Raw genomic sequence first — 22,955 nt, forward strand, 5'->3', positions numbered from 1 at the left:
TTTTAAGTCAGACAATGTTTATTCTAACAGTTTAAAAAGAGTTTTTTGCTTTGTTTGGGGGGTTGCTTTGGGGGTTTTTTTGCTAATGGGGAGGTCAAAGTGAAGAATCACACCAAAACTAAGATTTACTCTTCTTGCTGTTATTTTTTTGTACTTGTCTTACATGTAGCACCAAGACAACTGAATGAGATTTTATCCTGGTTTACACATCTTTCTGCAACACACACTGCTGTGTGTTTCTGGAAACATGTACCATAATAATCAAAACAGAGGAGACTCTTGCTGCAGCATTAGGCTTACGTATTTTCATGGTCCTCCAAAACAACTGAAAACAAAATTCCCTACCACAGAGAGCAGGAAGAGTGAACACTCTCTCACTTCTAATGCAATACTGTGAAGTACAGATTTAAAATAAGCAAACAGTGGCAAATATGCAGAATTCCTATTTCTTTGTCTCCTCAAATCTCCAACATAATTTCTTCAGATAGGTTCAAGGAGCCACAGCCTTTAGTAAGAGAAAAGTTTATTTTCCTGCTCAAGAATATAAAACAAACTGAAGCTGCCCATAACTTCAACATCATCTTTGACTGACCTTTCTTCCTTTCTAAGCTGTCACATCAAGGACAATTCTAAATCTTTGTGCCTTTTTCTGCATCTCTCCCTTGACTCTCAGCGCTCTAGTGCCTTGTCCTTGCTTCTGTGTCCTTACTTCTGTAGCCTTTATTCTGTGGCCTTTACGGTCTATACCTCATCTATCATTTCTTACTCAGTATCAAAACATAAACCCCTACATTTGCATCTCCCATGAAAGCCCTTCTGTTGCATTTTCAAACTACCATCTTAACTGTTTCTCTTTAGGTCTCCCGTACAACCTGGCACAGCTCTTTACACCCTAAAACATTAAACTGCCATGATGTGCTCCTCCACATCCCTATCTTGTAACACCTTCCTGTGAAGTCTGCAAAAAGCTGATGAAGTAACTGTGTCAAAACCCCCAACTGCCACAGTCATTTATCAGTGTTTGCCTTCCTCCTCATCTCCTGTGTGTTTTGAGCTTTGTGTTACTTCAGTTCCTGCCATCATAGATTCTCTGGGTCAGAGGCAACCTTCAACATGTTCTCTATTTTTATTTGTGAAAGTCCACAAATACCCAGCAGGGAGAGCCATGAGATGCACCAAGGAGCAAGAATGGCCATAATCTACAACTAGAAGTAGACCAATGGTAATAGGCCCTGTATAAAAACTTCCAGACTTTTGGAGGTGAGGCTATAAATAAGAGTAAGATTTCCAGGAGGGCCCACAAGTGACTTGCAGTATCAGGCAATAACCACCACAAATAGACAAGCATAGCCAGTGTAAGTAAAATAGGTCAATATTGAAGAAAATTTGTCAAAGGTGTAGCCTACTTACAGTAGGGAGAAAAAGGTGTGAACTATTTGAGACACTTACTAATTAGTTTTTCCTGAATTCTGGGATTTCCTGTGAGAAGCAAGATACTTCTGTGATTTTTATACCTGTTCATTGGATCATCAGTACACTGATACTGAAATTCTTAAACTGAATGCATAATGGAGAAGGTTTTGGTCAGACTGCTAATATCTGTGTATTTAATTGCTCTAGCCCATTAGTTTATAAACTTATTTTTATAGACACCATACTGGAAGGTCAATCAAGCCATGACGCACTCTGAAGAATGACTCTTCCCTCCATTCCAGAAATAAGAAAAATGAACAATATAAATATACATTAATGGAACTAATACCTTAGCTGTCTAACTGGCAGTAAGTAGAACTAGATGAATTTCTGTGAGAATTTCACAACAAAAAAGAGTAACTTTTAATGAAGGCTGCATTTAAATTTGCAGGTGAGAGGAGCAACTCACCTCAACTTTTTCTGATGACCTCAGCAAGGAAACACACTCAGGGCAAGTCCTCCCTTTACTCCATGAACAATGGATATCCATCTAACTTTTCAGTGTCAACAGAAGGGAAATTTAATTATAATTTATGTGATACTATTGTTTTTTGCATAACTGAAACTGTGTTTACACAGTTATACAGAACTGTGTTTTGCTCAAAGAGAGTGCCACAGGAACAGTATGAAGGCTTGCAAAGATACGGTGTATACTCCAGATTAAAATTTTGTGAGAGAAAATGATTGATGTCCCTCTTGACAGGAAAGAAGGTATTTCACACACAGTGACAACAGTCAAATAAGTCTTATATGACATCAAGGCATGTACCTTTAGTCTATGCAAAATTAAACTTGGATAATACTTTCTGGATCCTAAACTACTCTTAAATGACAAGGATACGAAAAGTCATAGCGATGAAGATGCTGCTCTTCATGATCTTTGTTTCTGAGGTTGTTTGTGTTCAGAACAACATTCATTGATTCACCAAGCAAAAAACATGATAAAAATAGGAATGCTGTCCCTAATCTAAAACCACATTATCCTTACTGGAAAGTTGAGAGTATTCCTGGAATTACTCTGCTATTATGATTTGATTAGCTGTGGATATATATTAATGGTGTTCATTCCTGCAGGATAGAAAATAGGTAATAATTGTCCCAACTGAAATTCAAATGAAATAAAAGTAAATTCTCGCTGATTCCAAAATGTATAAATACTCGAGTGCTCAAAATTCAACAAGATTCATTAAGACCCTAGAGTCATCAACCTGTATGTCAGTCTGGATTCCAAGAGAGTACGTGTAGAATGTGGCAAAAAAAAATGTCAGTCAAGGCAAAAAAGCCAGAAGACAAAGCCAGCTATTCTGAAAAGTAGAATAAAAACATCCTTTAGAAAACCTTCAAAGTTTAATTTAGTAAAAACATGAAATCATTCTCCATCTATTTTTATATGCTGCTCTAGACACCTCATGATTTTATTAAAATACATGCACACTCATACCAGAAAATAAATATTTTTTTTCTTTAAAGAATCACTCATAATAATTATAAAATATCAATGCCTTTTAGTAAAATACTTATTTTACCTCCATCCCAGATACAAAAACACACAGCAGTGGGTTTTTTTTCAGAACACATTTTCTATTAAATATGGATTTTCTTTGAGTCTTTTGTTTCTATCTGATTTCATTTGTTACACTGTAGGCTTTTTACCCTGTAGCATATTTTTCATTCTTACTTTTTGTTTTGTGTATAAGAAAGGATTTTTATTCAAAATGCTAAGCTTTAATTTAATTTAGGGATTTTTCTTTTTCACTTTGTGAAAGCCTCTTGATCCGTGAAGTGGAAGAACAATGAAAATGTGTTTTTCAGATCCCAGAAAAGACTGGAACTATATGCCTTTCACATGCCATAAATTTCAGAAGATTCTTTAAAGTGCTTTGGACATCACAACACAAGGCTGGGTAATTGCTAAGGAAAACACACACAGATGGCTCTTGGTGTTCATTTCTTCTTGCTACTGAGATAAAACCTGCTAAAAATAATAAGTATAAATAAATATATCTATATTTAATAATTTCAAATAAATATTTAATAGATGGTTAATTACAGCATATATATAATCTAAATATCATTATTTAAATCCATTATACTTAATATATTTATGTAAATGAATAAGTATTTAATAACTAAAAAAAATGGACTGTTGTTGATGATCCTTGTTTTGCATATGTCTCCTTTTAGGACCAAAAATTAGCCTTTTCCCTTTTATGCTTGTAAGGCCATCTTAATTTTTAAATTAAAAAAAAAAAAAAGTCCTTTCCTTCACCTCCTTGAAAACCTGCTTAGTGGGCCACCGGCAACACAGAAGTCTGCCAATATATATGGCAGGTTGAAATTAAACATAGTACAAATACTTTTGCACTGTTACTAGAAAAAAAAAAAAATACACAGACATTAATTAACAAATCAACTTAGGTAAATGCCACAAATATATTGAGTGTATACAATGGTAAAAGGCAGAAATTAACAGCATCTGTGATCCAGAAAATGTTTACAAATGAGCAAAACTATCACCATTTACCGCAATACTTTCTTTAGTAAATGTCAGTTTAAGTAAATTCAATAACTCAGTTTTGTAGAAAATATATTTTCATTTATGCTTTTGCTTGAAGATTGGAACTGTAATGCAGCAAAACGCTGAAGCATGTCCATAAAATCTATCAGTTTCCCTTGAACTTCAAAACCAAAAGGTTTCATAGGACATAAATTACATTAAACTCAAGAATAGAATTTAAAATTCATTGTTGTACTGAACTCTAGAAAAACACGGCTGCTCTGTAGCCCTGAGGATTTTCGTAACACCTGCCTTAGTGACACTGTAGTGACTGTCAACAATGAAGGTGATGACAACTTCCACTAATGTCTGTTCTCCCTGCTTGCAACTGATCTAACTTGCTGCTGTGTTGGTTTCTCAACCTAAAGATACTCAGCCTTGTTAGAGGAGAAGAGTTCAGCTGACAGAACTGAGATGTCAGAGGAACTACAGAAGTAGTAATTACAGAAGAATTAAGGGTATGGGGAAGACACATGTAATAAGAAAAGGTTAAATTTAAGACTGTTAATGACCTGCTGTCACATGTGATAAGAGGATGCGTTTCTGCAAGTTGTCATTTGAGAACTGGAGAGGGGGGCAGTTCTGCATTACTTGAATGAGTATTTCTCTACATTTCCCATAAAAGCAAATAGCTCTCTAGGATACTCTGCAGCCCCACTTGTGTGTTTAGCAGTTTCTCTGTTCTGTGAATCAAGACTTTCTGGTGAAGGCATCTGGTTGAAGCCAGAACCTATTTCTGCAGCCTGTTGAATGGCTTGGAAAACACAAGGATAGCGAGCTGTCTCAGCACATCTTGTAAACTCTATCAGTCATAATGCTTTTCACAAACAAAATAGGAAGGGACTGCATTGGTCAAAGGAGCTCAATTCAAGATTTGCAGGTTGTTCCATCAGACTGTACAAGATGCTCTCAGGATCCTTGCCTGGTACCCACACCAATGGGGCTGTCTCACTTTGGGTGCAAGTGTGTCTGTGGAAAACAGCCAGACACCCACCTCTGCAGGGTCAATGGAAATTACAAGCTCCACTGAGACACTGGCAGTGCTTATAACTCATGTGAACGTCTCCCACAAGCTATGCCAAGGGATCCAGTTTCTGCCATATTCTGCATCTGCCAAGTCCCATGAAGAAAACAGTGAAATTTTCAAGGGATTTCTGAACTTTACAAACAACCAAGGACATCTGACAGTAGCAGAGCTACTGTACCTTAAAAGTTTTCTTAACAAGTGAATTTAAAAGTAAGAAGATATTTATCTGAGATGCCAGCTCTAAATGAATGTATTAAAGAAAAAGCCAGTTCTCTTCTCATACTTTATAAAATGCTGGAGCCAAATAATTTCTTAGTGCCACTTGCTCTACCCCCTTGCCCTCAAACTATAGTCCCAATTAAACTATTCATTACCAAGATAACCAAATTACAAATTAAAATACAGTCATTCAAACAAATCTTTTACTGAAAAAAAACAACTAAAAGAAATAAATTCCTCTTCACATTACCACAAACAATCCTATCGTATTTATCATAAACCAAAAACATCATTCCCTTTTTGCTGTACTGCTCAGGCCAGCGGGGCGATCATGAAGGCTATAACCTTTGCAGACGAGTCAGTGCAATATTGATTTTGGCCTTTTGCCTCTGCTCCAGCTTATTCAAAAAGTGTCCTATTGATTTTGACGAAATTATTTGTGGACTACTAGTCATGAGAAGAAAAACAAAGTGAATGTCCTGATTGCTTACTGGGGCTCCATGTTAGGCTGCATGTGTATCTATCTTGCACACACATTCGAAACTGACAGTCAGGTTCATACATTATGTATTGCAGCAAATGATGTTCCAAGATTGTGAGCAGAAAACAGGCAGAAAACATAATCTACAACTGTAGAACATGGTTTGATCATCTCTACATTTCTAGACAGCCAACTAGCAAATTTTTACAGAAGACTGCTTTACATACAATCTGTAGTCAAAAATGCCCATATTTTGTACAAACAGTAATTCAGTTTGGGAGGGAAAGGTTGTGTTGGTTTGTTTCTCAAAAAACTCTGTTTACATTTTAATCTGTAAGCATACCTATCTTTACCACCGTGTTCTTTTTGCTAAATTTTGTCCTTGTCCCCAGCCCAGAAGTGATGAACTTACACTTCTGATGTTCACAAACATTTCTTCAAAGGAATGATGACAGCATGCTGGTTGTGCTGATTCAAGGGATAGGTCCCACACATCTTCTGTCCACTCATCTGTCATTGACCTGACTACTGTGTTGGGTCAATAAATCTTTATTAGAGTAACTTGTTTTGCATGACTGTCATGTCTCCCACTAGAATGGAAGTGTTCTTCAACCAAGTGATCTCGCAATCCAAGTAGTATTTCTTTTTCAGATGTATGTATGTTACTATAATCTCCTTCATCACCTCCCATGAAAATTCACTAGTAGCAAACAATGCCCAATACAGCATCTTTCCCTTAACTAAAAAGATAAGGCCTGAAGAAAGAAAAGGTCTCGCATGGGAAATGCTCCCCAAGGAGATACTGAATTAATCAAATTCTGACATCACCGTGCAAGTTTTACTCACAGAAGAATACATGAAATCCCATTTTCCTCTCAGATGGGATGTAAAGTTTTCAGAAAGGCAGTATGGGATGAACTAGAATAAACACTGAAAGAGGATAGCCTTAGTAATAATCAAATTCTTGTCCCTCTCCTCCCTAAACTGAAAGCAGCCACTGATCTAGGCTACCAGGAATTGGGTAAGACTCCTCACACAAAAGAGGTAATGGCTGCTACAAAGGGAATGGTAGCCTCCCAAAAAGTTTAGTCCCTAGAAAGGTTATTAGGCCATAGCACACAATGGTATGCAAAGACAGGGGAGGAAGCTTGCTGATTCAGCTTTTACTGCACAATGCACTAATTTAGTCCATGCAACCACTCCTCCATTTTTGGAGACATTATTACAGCATTTAGGAAGCACTTCTCTGCAGTTACCACACAGAAAGCCACTGTCACACAGAAGCTGTGGCATATGGTTGAAAAAATAATTTTAAACATGCTGGGAAAACACAACTGAGAAACAACAGATAAAATTGAGCTGGGGATTGGAAGATGGACTGATGCTGTAATAGGACTAATGCTATTCTCAGATACTTACAGATGAAATTCCTTTGTAAGAAGAATCCTGATAGAGAAAGGATAAGGATGGTGCTTAAGAAGAAAAAGTTTAGTTTTGCAGTTTTACAAGAAGTTTAATGCTTAGGTTAGTTTAGTTTAGTTTAGTTTAGTTTAGTTTAGTTTAGTTTAGTTTAGCATGGTTTGGTTTGATTTGGTTTGGTTTGGTTTGGTTTGGTTTATACTGGCTTGCCTTGTAATCATGATTCCTTCTCCATTATCTAGTATAGTTTAGTTTAATTTAAATTTCACTCATTACATAGGTGAAACATTTATATTATAGACTTTATTACAGTATGGCAATTTGCATGGGCTTTTTTAATAACTTGCCATATTAAGAAAATTATTATTTTTAAAAAGGTATATCTGTATTTTACTCATTGTACCTTTCTGTTACTGAAACTAATCACGTTGGAGATCATGCAGAAAATACAGTCAAAGGCAAAATATTAAAACCTCCTTTGTAGGGCAAGCAACAATAAAACTCAGTGCCAGGGAGCCAAAACTCTATCTCTTGGTTTCTCTCCAAGACTCTCCACTGCTCTTCAGTTGAACTTGATCTGTGCTGTAGCTCTCAGACAGACAGATTAGGAAATCATGGACAGCTAGAGACAAACAGCAGCACTCAAACTTCAGAGGGGCAACCTGGTGAAAGCAACATCCTTCTCTAGTTTGTCCACACGGAATGGGATAAATTCCAAACCAAACATCCCTGTAGCACAGGCATAAAAGTATTGTCTTCCCCAGCCTAACCCCCTTCTCCCAAGACAACACCAGCAATCTGAAACAAATGTTGGCAGTTCCCGCTAGCTCAAACCCCATGCAGAAGCCTCTCAAGGATCACCAGTCTCTCCAGAGATCACACTGTTCAAAGGTACAAGAAAAAAGGCTCTCTCAGCTTTGGCCTGTTGTGCACAAGACACCTAATATTTTGAAAATATCACGGCTGCTGTGGTGAATAATCAAGGGCATCTGACTGAGGAAGAAGCAGGAGAAAAGAGCTGCACATGTATTCAGAATGAATTATACCAGACAGGTAAGGGAAATGAGCTCTAGAAAGCCCTATGAAAGGAAGGATTATTTCTAAAGACAGATTTAGAGGCTTCGGTCTCATCTAAAGTGCTTTTTCAGTGAGTTTCAAACTCACTGAAATCTCAATAAATAACAATCTCTTCCTATTCTACCTTGTGTAGTGATACATGTTTCTTCTGCATGTTTGATTAGTTGCAGAAGAGCTTGATACATAAGGCTTTCAGAAAAAGATAACTTTTAAAATAATTTCTTTAAACAATTCAGCACACTAAATTGAGAGCTGCCTTACAGTAATGATGCATTTCTAACTCTTTCAGTTTTATGCCTTGCATATAACTTGGTGGTTTTTTAGAGCTGTTTATGAAAAAATCTCATGTAATTATAACAAATGACTATACAACAAATGTAAAAAAAATTAAATAAAGTCCTCCCTCATGTAATTTATTATTATTTTTAATTCACCCTCTCAAATTTCTCCAATATATCCTGCCTGAACAACAGATCAGTTCCAGATGAAGACTCACTATAGCACCTTGCTTGCAAAATAGAAAGGATATTTCCCCATTTGCTTATTTTTTAATCATAAAACAATGGGGATGAAAACACAATCAGGTTGTTTTTGTACTGTTTATGATCTGGGTTTTTCACAGTTGTTATTTTTATAGAGATCCCGTACTAAGTAAACTAGCAGCATGACATCTTTGCAAGACATCAAGCTTTTGCTTACAAATTAGAATGTTATATGGTCTGTGCCATTTAAATGATAAACTTTTTTTTTTAAGTATTGACTAATGTATTTTCAAGTGGACAGTCACTGGCAGTGACCTCTTTTGAACTTGATTGCAAAGAAGTATAGTGTTGTAATGTTAGCCTAAACATTACATTTCCAAAGACTTTACAAAGGAGAACAGAATGATGGAATAAATAACAAATTATAACCAATAAAACAAAGAAATAAATAAATCAGTAATTACCCTGAGAAACTCTATTTCAGGCAAAGGGAAGAAAAAACAATTCATGGTCTGCACAGACCTTTGCCAGAGGCAGGGACAGTGCACAAACACACAAGCCCTGTCACTGGCAGGTCTCTGCCCTGTGTCCAGAACTTAGTGCCTTATTGCAGCCTGCAGTGCCTGGAAAGACACTCAAGGAGTCTAGAAAACAGCAGTGATTAAGAAGGTCTTGAACTGGCATTATTTTACTACTTTGCTTTGTGTTTTTGACGTTTTGCCATGTTTTTGCATCAAGTGTGTGATGGCCTTGATCTTAATTTCTTCATGAAGTGTGACCACTGACTCACTGGGTTCCATGTGATGGGACACAACAACAAAGCAGGAAAAGTTCCAACCTCTCCCTGTCTCCGGCTACATGGGTCCTCCACAATCTCTCTTGCTCCCCTTGTCTCCTGCATATGCTTTCATGGAAAAGTGCAAGAAGAGGTTGGATAAACATGCCTAGTGAGAGTAAAATGGAAAAAAACTGAGCAGATAAGGAGCAACTAATAATGGAAAAAGGGAACACCCTGAGGGGAAAGAAGGACAAGTTAGTGGCGAAGTGAAAAAAGGAAGATTAGGTTGTGAGGAAGAACTTTGCTCACAGCTTTTAAACATGACAACATCATTCTTTATGCATTAGGAAAACAAAAAAAAACCCAGGTATTTTCTTATAGTTAATACATAATTTTATCTACTCCAGATACCAAGTTCTGTATTAGCTGGCATGTTTCTGAGCACAAGTAGCTCAGGACATTCAGTGCTGCTAGAGGATGACATAGTTTGCAAGTAAGTGAAAAAAAAAAATCAGATCACACAGAGTAACCTGGTAACTCAGAATGAATCCCTGGCCAGAAAGCAGAAGCTCAAGTACAGGATCAGCGATAATCTGCCCCAAAGAGAGGACAACAGCATGGAAAGGGCATGAGACAGGCAGAAGCAGGTGAAAACTCACCACTGGAGCAGTTGGGTCCTCCCCAGCCAGGCTCACACTGACAGGTGTTTGGAGCAATACAACGACCATGAACACATTTATCAGCACAATGAGCTGTCAAGAGAAGGAAATAAAAACAGAATTAAAGGAGAACTCTGAGAACTAAGAAAAATATTTTAAACTTACTTCTAAGTCAGATCTTTCATTTCTCAAATATCTTTTAAAAGCAAAATAAACACTAGCATATTAATGTTTGATGGCTTCTTTTCCAACTAAATGTTCTTACTTCACTCTCTTCTTTTTCTCCCAAGTTTGAAGGCCTCAACTAAAACCATGTTGGAGCTACTTCAAATAAATACATCACAATTTTCCATTAGTCTTACAATTAGAAATTAATTACTTGTATCTTTGAGGATCCTTGTCTAATAAAAGCTGCCTTGTTTAATAAATGCTGCCCATCCCAATACACTCAACCCAAACTGCTGAGCACTAAAGCTAAATACAGTAAAGTGACAGTCCATCACATACTCTGTGTGACAGACAGAAAAAAAACTACAAAAATTAAAATACAGTCAGAAACCGGACTCAGTGAGAGGTGCAGAAGAAGCACTTTGAACACCTGCTTGCACTGCTCCTCACACCATGCTGGGCACATAGAACCTTCCCACAATCCCTGTGTAACAACCCACGCTATGGCACCGTGCAAATCCCTGTGCAAATCACCATCAGTTGCTTCCAACAATGAAACAGAGCTGTCTTAGAACAAACGTACAACCAATGAAACTCTGGGTTACAGTGTTTACATTGTCTTAGCCGCAAATGCATTAATCAACAGTAGCTTCTCTTCAGCCACTGAAGTGGTGTCTCAGTTTTCCAGTAGCAGAGTGTAAATCAGACATAACTCTTCAAAATAGGCTACCACTACTAATTCTCCATAAAAATCACACACACACACACAAAAAAAAAACAAACACAAAAAAACCCCCCACCAAAATCAGCCCAAACACTCCTGCCTGTAATGATGAAAAAATTATGAGATAAGGACCATCAAAGGAAATTGTATAATATCAGTATGGCTGTTTCCAAATAATAGCTATCAATTAAAAAAAAAACCAACAACCCATACAAATACACAAATTTCTTGCTCAAAGAAGGGATACATGTAATTATTTACTTTGAAGAATGTAAACAAAATCCAGGAATATTAAAAAAAAAATTCAAGATACAAAAAAAAATTAAAGATACCCACTATTTCCTTTTTTCAAATTTATTTTAAGTTTCTTAATGCCCTAAAATATATCTGATCGAAGAATTATTTATTTCTACACTATGCATATCTGTGAAAACCTATTTTGTAACTCACAGAAATTATTCTATAGACACCTTATTGGCTGATTCTTGGCAACTAAATACTAATTAACATCCCTAAGAGACAGCATTTGTAAAAAAATTGTTGCACTGAACATGAGGATAAGAGAACTAAAACCTACTACATGACCTACCAAAAAGCAGAAGGTGAGGACAACACAAACAGCACTAGGACAAGCTGAAAATACACTAATGGCATCAGGGATGGAGAAAATATTTTGTCTAGGTTTTCTATGGGAGTGTTGGACACGCTGTAAGAAAATACCTATGTTCCAGAGCAGGTGCAAAACTTTACATGAGGTATTTTTGATACTTAGTAGTGTACATAAGCACCAAAAATTCAATTACAGCAGGAAATTGCATCAATCATATTTTCTTCTTTTGTAAAGGATAAATCAGCTATCATAAGAAAAGCAATCTGAGCCTGATCTAGCATATTCCTTCCCTAACTCTTCTTCCCTCTTCTTTGTCCTGAAGTTTCTTTCAAAATCTGCTCTAAAACCTTCCTTGTCCAATTTACAGATCAATTTCAGTGAATCATAACCTTCCATTTTCTTAAAAAACAAAAGGTAGATTTGCTCCTTCTGGTTATAGAGTATCTGTCAGCCTGAAGTATCTATCAAATATCAGCTGCTGCATGTGCCTGTTCCCTGTGGCAGCCTCTTCTATATCACGGGAGGAGCAGCCCTGTTCCCTGGACAAAAGTCCACCAGGCTGCTGAGCTCTGTTCCCACCTCAGCTGCAAGCAATGGCACTTCTGTAACCAGGTGAATGAACAGGGCCTGCTGAGGAAGCTCAGCCAACTCAATCAACGTGAAAAGACATGTCTGTCCCATCCAGGTCATCAATGCTATTATTACAGCAAGAGAAAAGTGATGTGAGGCAAGGGCTTGGCCAACATGCTCACAGACATGCCTTAGCACCACAGCTCTGGGAGGGAGCTCAGATTAAGTCAGTCATGCTAGAGAATGCATAATACAATTTTAGCTCAAGTTGCCACTTTCAAACACTGAGCACGTATCTGGTACTGGTATCAGTGAAGAGAGGGAGACAGTGCTCCAGCTCAAGAGAAGACTGCAATTTAAACACCTGCTTCTAGGTGATAAGCTCCTGCATCCCTTGTGGTGCAAACACAGATTGCTCCTCCATTGATATACCTGCTGAAAGTGTTAGAGCTCAGTGGCGACTCTCGTGTGCTTCATACAACTTCCACTTCTGAACTAGAGCGTAAACAAATAGTGGAATATTGTGAAACTTGAAATTTCTGAATGGCATTTTATGAGTCTTCTCTCTGTGATTAAGAAAGTGACATAAAGCTATTTCATTGTAAGTCACCACAGATGATGTTTAGACATCCATGCATTGCGCTATCTGATGCGAGAAGAAGAACCAGAAGAATTTCCACCAGTAAAATTTGAAAAAAAAGGTGGTTTTACCTTTAATGAAAGTTTATACATGTATTTTAGCATCTGTTGCTTTTCCATTTTGAAATTCCAGACATAAATTGATTAGTGCAGAGCTTAATACAATTTGGCTGTAATTATGCACATGCATAAGAGATCAGAAGAATCGACTACAGTTCCACAATTAGACTTTCACCTTTGAAATAAATCAATCACATAATCAAATGAGCAAATACCTGAAATCATACCTGATTTAATGAGATTTCATACTGAAATCTATTGAAGAAAATTCCTCTCAACTTTACAGATAATTCATATTAGGAAGACTGGAGTAATATCTGAACTGAGTCTGCTTTTGGATTCTAAGTAGATCTTCATATAATTTCTTTCAGATAAATTACTTCAACAAAAGAAGTCATACTACATGCCCGACTGTGGTTAATTTTGGCATTTCTGCTAATACAACTCTATCCTGATTCGTATACCTAATATTTGAAAAGAGTAAAAGTAAAGAGAAAAAGAAAAAAGGGCGGGAGTAGGGGGGTGGTGGGAGGGAGTGTGGTGGAAAAACCTTAATTAACTGTTAAAGTTCTCCAAATTTTGTGAATACATCAAACATTTTAGACGGGAAACAGAAAAACAAAGCTCTTCTACAACTCCTGCATAGTACACAAGGTTTAATTTCAGCTTCCACATGGTCCCTTAGCACTTATTGTGTCAAATAAAATACAAAGATCTTGTAACCTACATTATAAACATGTTCTTAAAAATAATCCTTAATTTCCATACTGTATGCTAGAACACATACCCTTTGGTTAATCCTTTTTTCTTATGCTTGATCACTAGCTGCTATTAAAGTGAGTGATACCTAGTTTTGCATTAAGACAGAGGATTTATTTTCTATTTCACATGTAGAGGAGCTTCAACAGGCACAATTCTCCTGTAATGTCCTTAGAAATGTGCTACACTGTCAGAAACTGTATATGAAGTCAATGTTCAAAGCTACTAAAATGCAGCTAGGATCAATCTACCTTTTCCGTGTGTGTCAATCTACAAGAAAGCCATCAGAAGACATCTGAAAGATTTTCGACTTTCATTTCAGAAACATGCTAAAAAATTGACTTTGTAAATGAAAAAAAAATTAAAAATTGCACTTTTGGTATAAAAATCCCCTCTGTCTGCAGCTCATCCATATGCCAAAACTGCTAGGGATTGCCACTGACATTAGGAGATAAGTGACAGTAAATGATTTGGAATAAGTGAATCAGTCACTCAATCTGGTATGGACTTTCTAAAGCCTAGAGTGTGTTCCTCTATAGAATTGAACAGAATGATTCTATCTTTGCATCTGTATATCAACTCCATTCAGATCACCTCAGAAAGTCCATCAGATCTACACAATGACTACGTGCACTGAAATTTTTAAGCGCAAAAATAAATAATCACCTGAACTCCAGCTCCAAAAGTTTTCATGAGTGATAAAAAAGGCCTGTTTTGATCTTTTCTATATATTTATATTTTCCATATATATATATTCTGTATGTATTTATGCATATATATATATATACACTGAATCAAAAGAGAAAACACAAGAGGAATTTTCATCACAAGGTGAAAACGCAAGTTACAACTGTTGAAATTTTTCAGGAACAAGTATGGAAATTAGTGTCACAATTCCACAGAAATCTTGTATCCCAGGATGAATTCAAATTAATCTGTTAATCTCAAAAAAAACCCCTTAAATTTCAGCCAGTGCTTATCTCTTGCTGTTGGTCATTATTTTCCTTTGCAAATACAAAACTGTGCAAAAATATTCACAGACTTAGCAAAAGGACACTGGCAAATTCTTGCAATTCTTTATGCAGTGACCAATAATTTTCTTCCCGCTATAGGCAGTGAAGTGGTACTACCACTAGTACGTACTACTTCTAGGGGAACAGTTTCTGGTGAGTATTCATGTTGTAGTTTCCTAATTATTATTTTAAAAAGAAGTCACAAGATCCCAATTCATCAGTATATACACTGAAGTTCTGAGTCATGCCAAAATCATCCACCAGTAGCATTTTATAAATAGAGCTTTCTAAATTGAGAAGTCAATAAAGGAACAAACAAACAACAAAACTTCAAGAGCACCACAAATACTTCAGCATTTTAGATGCATCCTACGTCCTTCACTAGGTAAAAAAGTAATCCACACTGCATGGAAAATAAAACTGCCCTCATGGAAATGCTGCGCATATAGTGGAGCAGCAACAGCATAAAAGAAGACAGCCACAACACTTCAAATGGCCTTGATTCTCTTCTATCTTTGCATGCAAAAAAGGGGGTAGGTGCATGCGTTTTTCAATGTAGTCACCATTCTTTTGAAGGGAAAAAAAACTGCGTTGGCTTTCTGCCAGTGATATTTCTTCTATGATGACATGGGAGAGTAGTCCTCTCCGTATCACTATCTCTTACCATTTGGTCTTAGCTGAGAGCAGCACACTTGCTTTCCAAGTTGAACTGGATGACTAGTACTATCAAAGTGTATGCAGGCACCATCTACTCTAGTGTGTACAGACTCCCTACAAAGAAGTTGACTGAAACAATGGAAAGCATTAAATATTTGCTGCCTTATATTAATTACTGAGCTCCTTCTTTGCCCTCAATCCTCAGATCCAGCTGAAGATCAGCAGGACTGAAGGTCTCTCCATGTCTTCCATGGTCAACCATTACAGAATCAAATAAATGCAAAGGTAGCTCCATTTAAAAAAAAAATGCCAATCTGAAATCAGATGGATCAATATTTTTAAAGGTAGTTTTTTCTTTAAGATAATTTTTACTTTGCTTTTTCATGTGCAGAAAACACTTTAAAAAAATCAAAAAAGATAGTGTGATGTGTTATGACATTCTCATGGTATGGTTTTCTAGGGCTACAAACAAATCCTGCTGGTCACTTCCAGCATGTACCTCACAACATGCAGACTTACCTATCACCATGCCTTTTCCTAAACTGGGACACCAAATCCAGTGGCAATGACCATCTCTTATCTGTTATTTCACAGAACATTCTCCTGGACAAGCTTATCCACACCTTGAGTGCTATGCTTTATCACTTTCATTACAGCTGTATGGCAAGCAATGAAGCAATGAACGTCTCACTTTTTCTCATTCTCAATTGAGAATGAAAACCACCAGGTAAGGCATTGTGCCTCAGAAAGTCAGGTTGCAAACCTGCTGTCACAGAGACAGCGTTTCACACATGGCTCAGTCCAGCAGGCTCCCTGCACAGACCAGCCGAGCCGGGGGTTGACTCAGGGATGTGATGCACAGCTTCACGAGAGGAGCCAAAGCAGCTGCCAAAACAGCTCACATGCCGTGGTTTTCCCAATAAACTGAGCTTTTCACTTTTCTTCCCTTGCCAAGGCTTGCCAAGCAGTTGCCTGTTCAGAAACCAGGCAGCAAGCCCAAGGGCAGCCCCTGAAGTCTAGAGGCTCCAGCCCCTCACCAGGCTGCTCTTCCAGAAACAATTCAACTGTACTGCCCCAGACCCTCTTGTCATTGTTCACTAAGGTTCTGCAGCATTTTTAAATCTCATTATTACAAGAGCTGAAGCAAAACCAAGGAATGGAAACAGATATTCTCCTGCTATAATGAATGCCCTGTCTCCCAAAATTTATAAAAGTATATGAACAGGTCAACATCACAAGAGATGTCACAGACAAAAGATTGCCCCGGATGAACCAAGTTTTTAAAGGAGATAAAAAGATAAAGAGATTTGATTCTCTGACTTCTGGATAACTTACTGTTGTAGTACAAGCTGTGCACGTGCTCTCAAAGAGAAAATTAATTTGAAAGACTGTTGAATTAATTTCATTTTTTGCTGTATACCTTTGCCCATCTCCACGGAAATGCTAACCTTCAGAATTGCTTCCCTGTTGTCAGTTCTGCTGATATGACCATCTAGCTACCTAAACACACTTGTAGGGCTTTTAACAACCCTTTGTTAAACTAGTAACCATACACTTCGCGGGCTCTGGATTAGCACCTCCTCTATTTTCATTCTGCTTTTCTACCATGCAATGGAACAAATACTGCATGAGCACTGAACAAATAGGTCTGCACAAGGCCACGCAAGAGGCAGAGACGGAGCAGAGCCAGGGCCACAGCCAGGAGCTGGGCACACTTATGCCCTCTTCAGACTCAGGAAGATGTGGAGGTAGGGGCATGTGCCACATGAAAAGATGGTGCTGACACCTTCAAGCAGCTGTTACGAAACTCTGAATCTGCAAGAGAGGCTAAATGTGGGGATCAACTGGGGCTCACAGTAGGGAGAAAAAACCTTCATTTCCCTTCTGGTTTTGAACCTCGTATTTCTTTTTATCTCTTTTAATTTATTTACTGTGTTGTAGAATGCACTGACACTTGTGCTGTGCATTTTCCATATGATCATTAGCTAGAATCACATCAAGGCTGGCTACTTAAGACATATGAGATCCAATTATCTTGTGATTTGCATATGTGCACACCAATTGACTTCAACAAGAGCTGCACGTGCACCACTGAAGAGCAACTAAACCCCCACCACTCAAGCTTCCACAAGTCACCCATCAAAGGGGAGTTAAACCACCATTGTGACAAATGCATGGCATTTCAAAGCAAGAAGAAACTAAACTTACGGACACACATTTCCCTGCTTTCATAAAATCCAGGGCAGCACTGGGATTTACGCCTGTACATTGTTTTTTCACCATGTCTGTAGGCAGTTCGGTAACTGATCCTAAAGAAAAGAAGGAATGGTTGTTACACAGAGCTCCTGGTTCAGAAGCAAAGTAATACATATTCTTACACATGAAAAAACAAACAACAAACCACAAAACCTTTCAGGTATCGGCAAGAGGAGAGAAAATAAGCTCCAAGAGATCTTGATGTATATGTTGCTGAGTTCCCTAACCAGCCTTATGTCCATGGGTGGCCAGATGGTAGGAAAAAACCTCAAGGATTTTGGTCACTTAACTAATATGCAAATCAAAGCATCACTGACTTTGCCATCAGCATCCCCTGCAGAGGGTAAAGGCTGGTAATACAAATCAGTTTGCTGGATCATTAAAGTTTCCAAGCAAAAGACTTCTGGGCATCATCCTCCCAAGGGTGAATCAGTTTTCTAGGGGCAGAGATGTCACAAGAAGAGAAGTTCTGGTGAAGGCAAGAGACAGGAGGGCTCACCTCCAGGGCAGCCAGCAGCACTGTATGGCTTTTGTCATGGAATGAACCCCTGCAGGGCAGTAGTCAGCAGTACACAGAGAAATTAGCACACAGACCTGACAGGAATTGCAGAAATATAGCTTCCTTCTAACACTAGCAAGTCCTATTTAGCAGAAGTGGGATCTCTCACCACTCCCTGCTCCTCACCACATCCATACATCTCCCCCTCCAACTCTCCGAGCTGCTGACCACATACTCCACCAAGCAGTCATCCCCACAACACCTGATAGAAGTCTGAACTCCCAGCAAAGAAGAGCTCATCTATAAGTGATGTCACAGGTAAACAAAGTGTAATTTATCTTTGAACTCAGTATCTGCTTTTAAGGTACTATTTGTACTGATCTGTCTCCAGTTGCTTTGCCCCAGGGATCCTTTCCTATTGCTGATGGTTCATATTTTTTGTCATATTCCTTTGAGGAAAATGCTTTTTACAGCTGTCACCGGTTTGTAGTAATTCACCACTTGCTTACTTTCTGCAAGCACAGGGAGTTTCTTTTAACAAATCTTTTTATTTTCCTTTCAAGTAGCTATATTTTTCCCAGACCATTAGGTTGCAAGCAGCAAGGGGTCTCTAATGAGATTTCTCAATAAATACATCTTGCAGGGTGTAGGAAATTTAACTTTGCACATTGCACCCTTTTTCCCAATCTGTTCATTTTCTGTTTGCACTCCATGGGACAATGTACCCTGACCTGCTAATGAAATTTATATGACATCTCTTGGCCCACAGCAGTTAGACAGGCTAGTCACTGTAACTAATACAGCCTATATGTCATGCTTGATTTTGACAGACACAAAATCTTTATTAGTATCTACAATATCAGTAGCTTGACAATATCAACAGTTATACATCACCTGTGTCGTGTGCATTTAAACCAGTTCAGGATGTCAGTACAACTGGTGTAGTAAATTTGATCAAAAGGATGAGGATATGACTCTTGCACTGTAACTGAATAACTGGGGAGAGAGAAAGCAAGCAGATTACCAAGCAAGCTCTTTATAGTACAGTCTGATTTAAGTAAGTCTTTTACAGAATACTGATATAGAAAAGAATAAATATAACAAAAGACTCATGTATGATCAAAAGTTCACAAAAATTCAAGTAAAACATGAACCAGCTAACTTTACAGAACTGAAGCTATCAATTGAAAGGTTTTTCTTCCACTAATGAAACAAAAATATGGATGCAGAGGGCCATCATGTCTCTGCTGTGTTTGCCTTTGATGAAACAGTACTACTGGATAATTAAAAATTAGTGATGTAAGCCTACACAAAAAGCAAACAAACAAACAAAAAAATAATAATTAGGCCATCAAATAGTCCATTCAGCAATTGGAAATTATAAAATATTGAAGTCCTTGCCTTATTTTGTTTACCAGCTGATTTTTAACAGACAACCTTTTATATATATACTGAAGTTCTCTTATTATTTTCTGCCAAATTGTAAGTGCAGTGTCCCAGAAATAAATATATGCTCTGAGATCCAGAGCCTCCAGAGCTGTCAGTGGGACAAGAGGAACACAGCCCTGTCGCAAAAGTGAAAAACACCAAATCATCCTACAAAATTCTTCAGCAGGCTGTTTGTGCTGGCAATCAGTGAGTCCTTGATTGCGAAAGGGGGTTGGAAAATACAGGAATGCATGGCAAGTTCCTGCAGTAGGATTAATTCCCAAGACCAGCCAAAACACTGACCAAATATGTAGCCCCGACAGCTTTCAGTAACTTTCACTCACACTCTCTTTGACCTCCTGGTACCTATTGCAGGGTTAACAACCACAATGTTTCTTCCTACTGTCATCACCTCTGCTGAGGGAAAACACATCCAGACCCCTTTACTGCCCAGAACTCACTCCCTGTTTTCCTGCCTCCCTAGAAAGCCCAGCCCCCATAATCCATCCAGCTGTCTGACCTAGTCTGACCAACACTGCTGGGGCACCAAGGCTGGCCTGGGGCTCCTGCTCTTTGCTCAAGGCAGGGCACGTTCTGTCCCTTCTGCCTCTGGTCATAGGTCATTGGTAAAGACGATTTTATCACTGGCTGTGGCAGATTTATTTAAAGCCTACAGCACAGCCAGTAACAGCAGCAGTGAAGAGCCTGTGTCCAGGGTTTCACTCATCCATTCTTACGGACATTTGTTGCCTGCTCTGAGCAACAGTGTGAATGTTGTGGTAAGACTTACTTGGAGTTCCTCCCCATTTCTGAGACTAAACAGAAGAAGGAAAAAAGTTCACACAACAAAATGTTCATGCTTGCTATATTTATATATATATATTTTTTCTTTCCTCAGACTTTTAATTGCTTGTTTTAAAATACATTATGCAAAGTAAATAGTTATATTTGGGGGTTTTTTTCCTATTTTGCTTTCGCTGTGTTGAAGACTCGCTGAAAACCACTTCTATCTGCAAAAACAGTAAACAAGGCACATGGAATATAGAGCAGCTTCCAGTGACATTCACAAACACGTTTGAATACTGTAAACAGGAATTTAGTATGGTAACTACTTCATTTACACTTTGTTGTCTAAGCCAAATTGTACACAATGGAAGAAGCAGAGACTCCAAATGCATCCCGTGAAGCTCAGAGAAATTCCTTGGGAAAGTCCTTATGTGATCATTTTTTTTAATATATATATAGACTTTATTTTAAAAGTAAATAAAAGTTTCAATTTTCTTTGTAAAGACTCAGCTATCACAATCACAAATAAAAGTACAGTGGCTTAGTAGCCCTCCCAGTGATTGAACATAAAACAAAGTCTACCTTAAATGCAGAAGATACTGAAGTTAATCAAGTGAACAGTTAAGACAGTCTCAGGGACTAGCTGATCAATCATGGTCATTATAGCCATAACAAGACCACAGGACTAGGTTTCACTAAGATAGCCTTTACACAAGAGAACAAATACAGCAAATACTTGTGGCTCAGCCTCTCCTCCCACTGTATTGTTCTTGGAAGTAACCTGAAACCGGGTGAATGAATGGACCAACTGAATCAATTAATTTCTTCCAGTATGTTATAAATTTCTGAAGCTCTTAAAAAATAAAAAATAAAGCAACAAATCTTAATTCAGAATCAGGGAATGCGGAATAGGAAAGAATCAGCATAATCAAATTTGGCCAAACTCCAATATGGTTAATTATATTTTGCATATGTAAAAGCCTATTTTCACTTAAGTTGAAAAAAAAGCTGGTTTTATTAATTTCTTATACCCAGATGGTTGTGTAACAGTGGCTCATGGCACTGTAATGTTTCTTGCATCCTAATCTTTACTGCAAAAATGACTGCATTTCACAGTCAGACAGTGCAAAACAGTGTGAAAGTCTTTTGCTTATCCATGAACTTACCTCACCCATGCAAAAATACTCTTTTTTCCCTAGCTCATTACTCAACTAAAAGCTTTACATCGTTTAAAATGTGCAAAGTAAAACAAACCAAAATTATTACAATCAGAATTTGTGTAATGTATTTTCAAGAATATATTACCTTTCCCAGTGGCTACAAACATTGGGATCTTCCAGATTCAAAGATAAAGTTGTCCCCATCCAGTGGTACAGGAGTATGACAGGAAAGCCAAAATAGGAGTTCAAGTGAAGAACCATATTTCCAAAAAGGTGGCTATAAAAACAATTTTAAAATTACAGTAAGTTACCAGTAGTATCCAAACAAAAAAGGAGAGAAAACTATTAACCCATATATAATCAACATATATGATATAAAGCAACAGGTACTTCAAGAAACACACACTTCTTGCCTAGGAGTAGCAATATCATGCGCATTCTGAAGGAACCCAAAGGGAGTAGTTTCACACAAGTGGAAAGGTGAACAAACTACATTTTAGAGGTCCCATTCTCCTATCAAATTGCAGGTGGCTAGGCTCAGTCTGTTCAGTGATGGTTTGTCCCCACTAAATGACAGAGTTGCAATTTAAAATAAAGGCTGGCATTTGCTCAAGACTGCAATAGTAGAAAGGTTCAACAGATGATACACAAGTCACAAGTTCTGCACATTTACTCACAGGAGGGTTTGTGCCACTCCATTCATTGCCAGTAGCAACTCCAATTCCTGCAGCCTACATCGACCTGTTTAAAAACTCCAGGTGCCACCTGATCTCAAAGACCATATTTTGTGAAAAGCTCTTCCCCAAAATTACACAATGACTTCACTACTGGGTCCTCCCTCAGGATGCCTGAGCACCCAGGGCCTGGGCCAGCAAGGGGTGATGCCCAGGGTCTGGCTGGGAAATGCTGCATCCTAACACCTGGGCACACCAGGAGCTGCCTTTCCATAAGCACCGGTAACAGCATCGAAGGGTCAGACGCAGGTCAGAGGAACAAAGAGCAACACACTGAATTTCTGCAGGGGTCAGGGGGCAGTGTTTATTTTTTAGTGCAAATATATACATTAGATTATATATATGCATGAATACTCCTTTATCAGCTCTTCAAGATGCGAAACAACACTAGTGGAAGGTGCAGTGTGACCAGAGTACCTGCAAAAAATGGCACGGTGCTTTCACTAAGCAAACAAATTAATTAATCAGGGGGTTTTAATGACTTTGCTTTACATCGTTAACAGACAGCTTCATGTGTTATCTTGCATTGTTACTGCACTTTAAAGCTGAATTACCAAAACAGTTTGCAAACCTACCCCCTTCTCTGTCAGTCATACAATTCCCAAATAGAATAAACATTCTTCTCATTAAAAAGTTACCATAATAACACAAACATCTAAAAAATTATATTAAGACTTTGACTAGGTCTGTCTCTGTTTTCAAGAAAAATATTTTAATTTG

At 37.9% G+C, this 22,955-nt stretch overlaps 1 protein-coding gene across 2 annotated transcripts in view; it reads right to left on the reverse strand.

Moving 5' to 3' along the window:
* The window catches only part of MEGF10 (multiple EGF-like-domains 10), a 76,109-nt gene extending 54,347 nt beyond the window's left edge, over positions 1-21,762 (reverse strand). Inside the window, exons 1-4 of one of the 2 annotated variants that reach the window (XM_009998152.1) lie at positions 21,647-21,762; positions 19,022-19,123; positions 17,581-17,681; positions 10,173-10,265 (exon numbers count right to left, since the gene is read on the reverse strand). In XM_009998152.1, the coding sequence (XP_009996454.1) occupies positions 10,173-10,265; positions 17,581-17,681; positions 19,022-19,123; positions 21,647-21,762 (412 nt within the window). The remainder of the gene's footprint in view (positions 1-10,172; positions 10,266-17,580; positions 17,682-19,021; positions 19,124-21,646) is intronic. The other variant, XM_009998153.1, reaches the window with a different exon arrangement.
* Between the last annotated feature and the right edge of the window lie 1,193 nt (positions 21,763-22,955).

This window comes from Chaetura pelagica, unplaced genomic scaffold (genome assembly GCF_000747805.2).
Source record: "Chaetura pelagica isolate M959 unplaced genomic scaffold, ChaPel_1.0 scaffold145, whole genome shotgun sequence".
NCBI lineage: Eukaryota > Metazoa > Chordata > Aves > Apodiformes > Apodidae > Chaetura > Chaetura pelagica.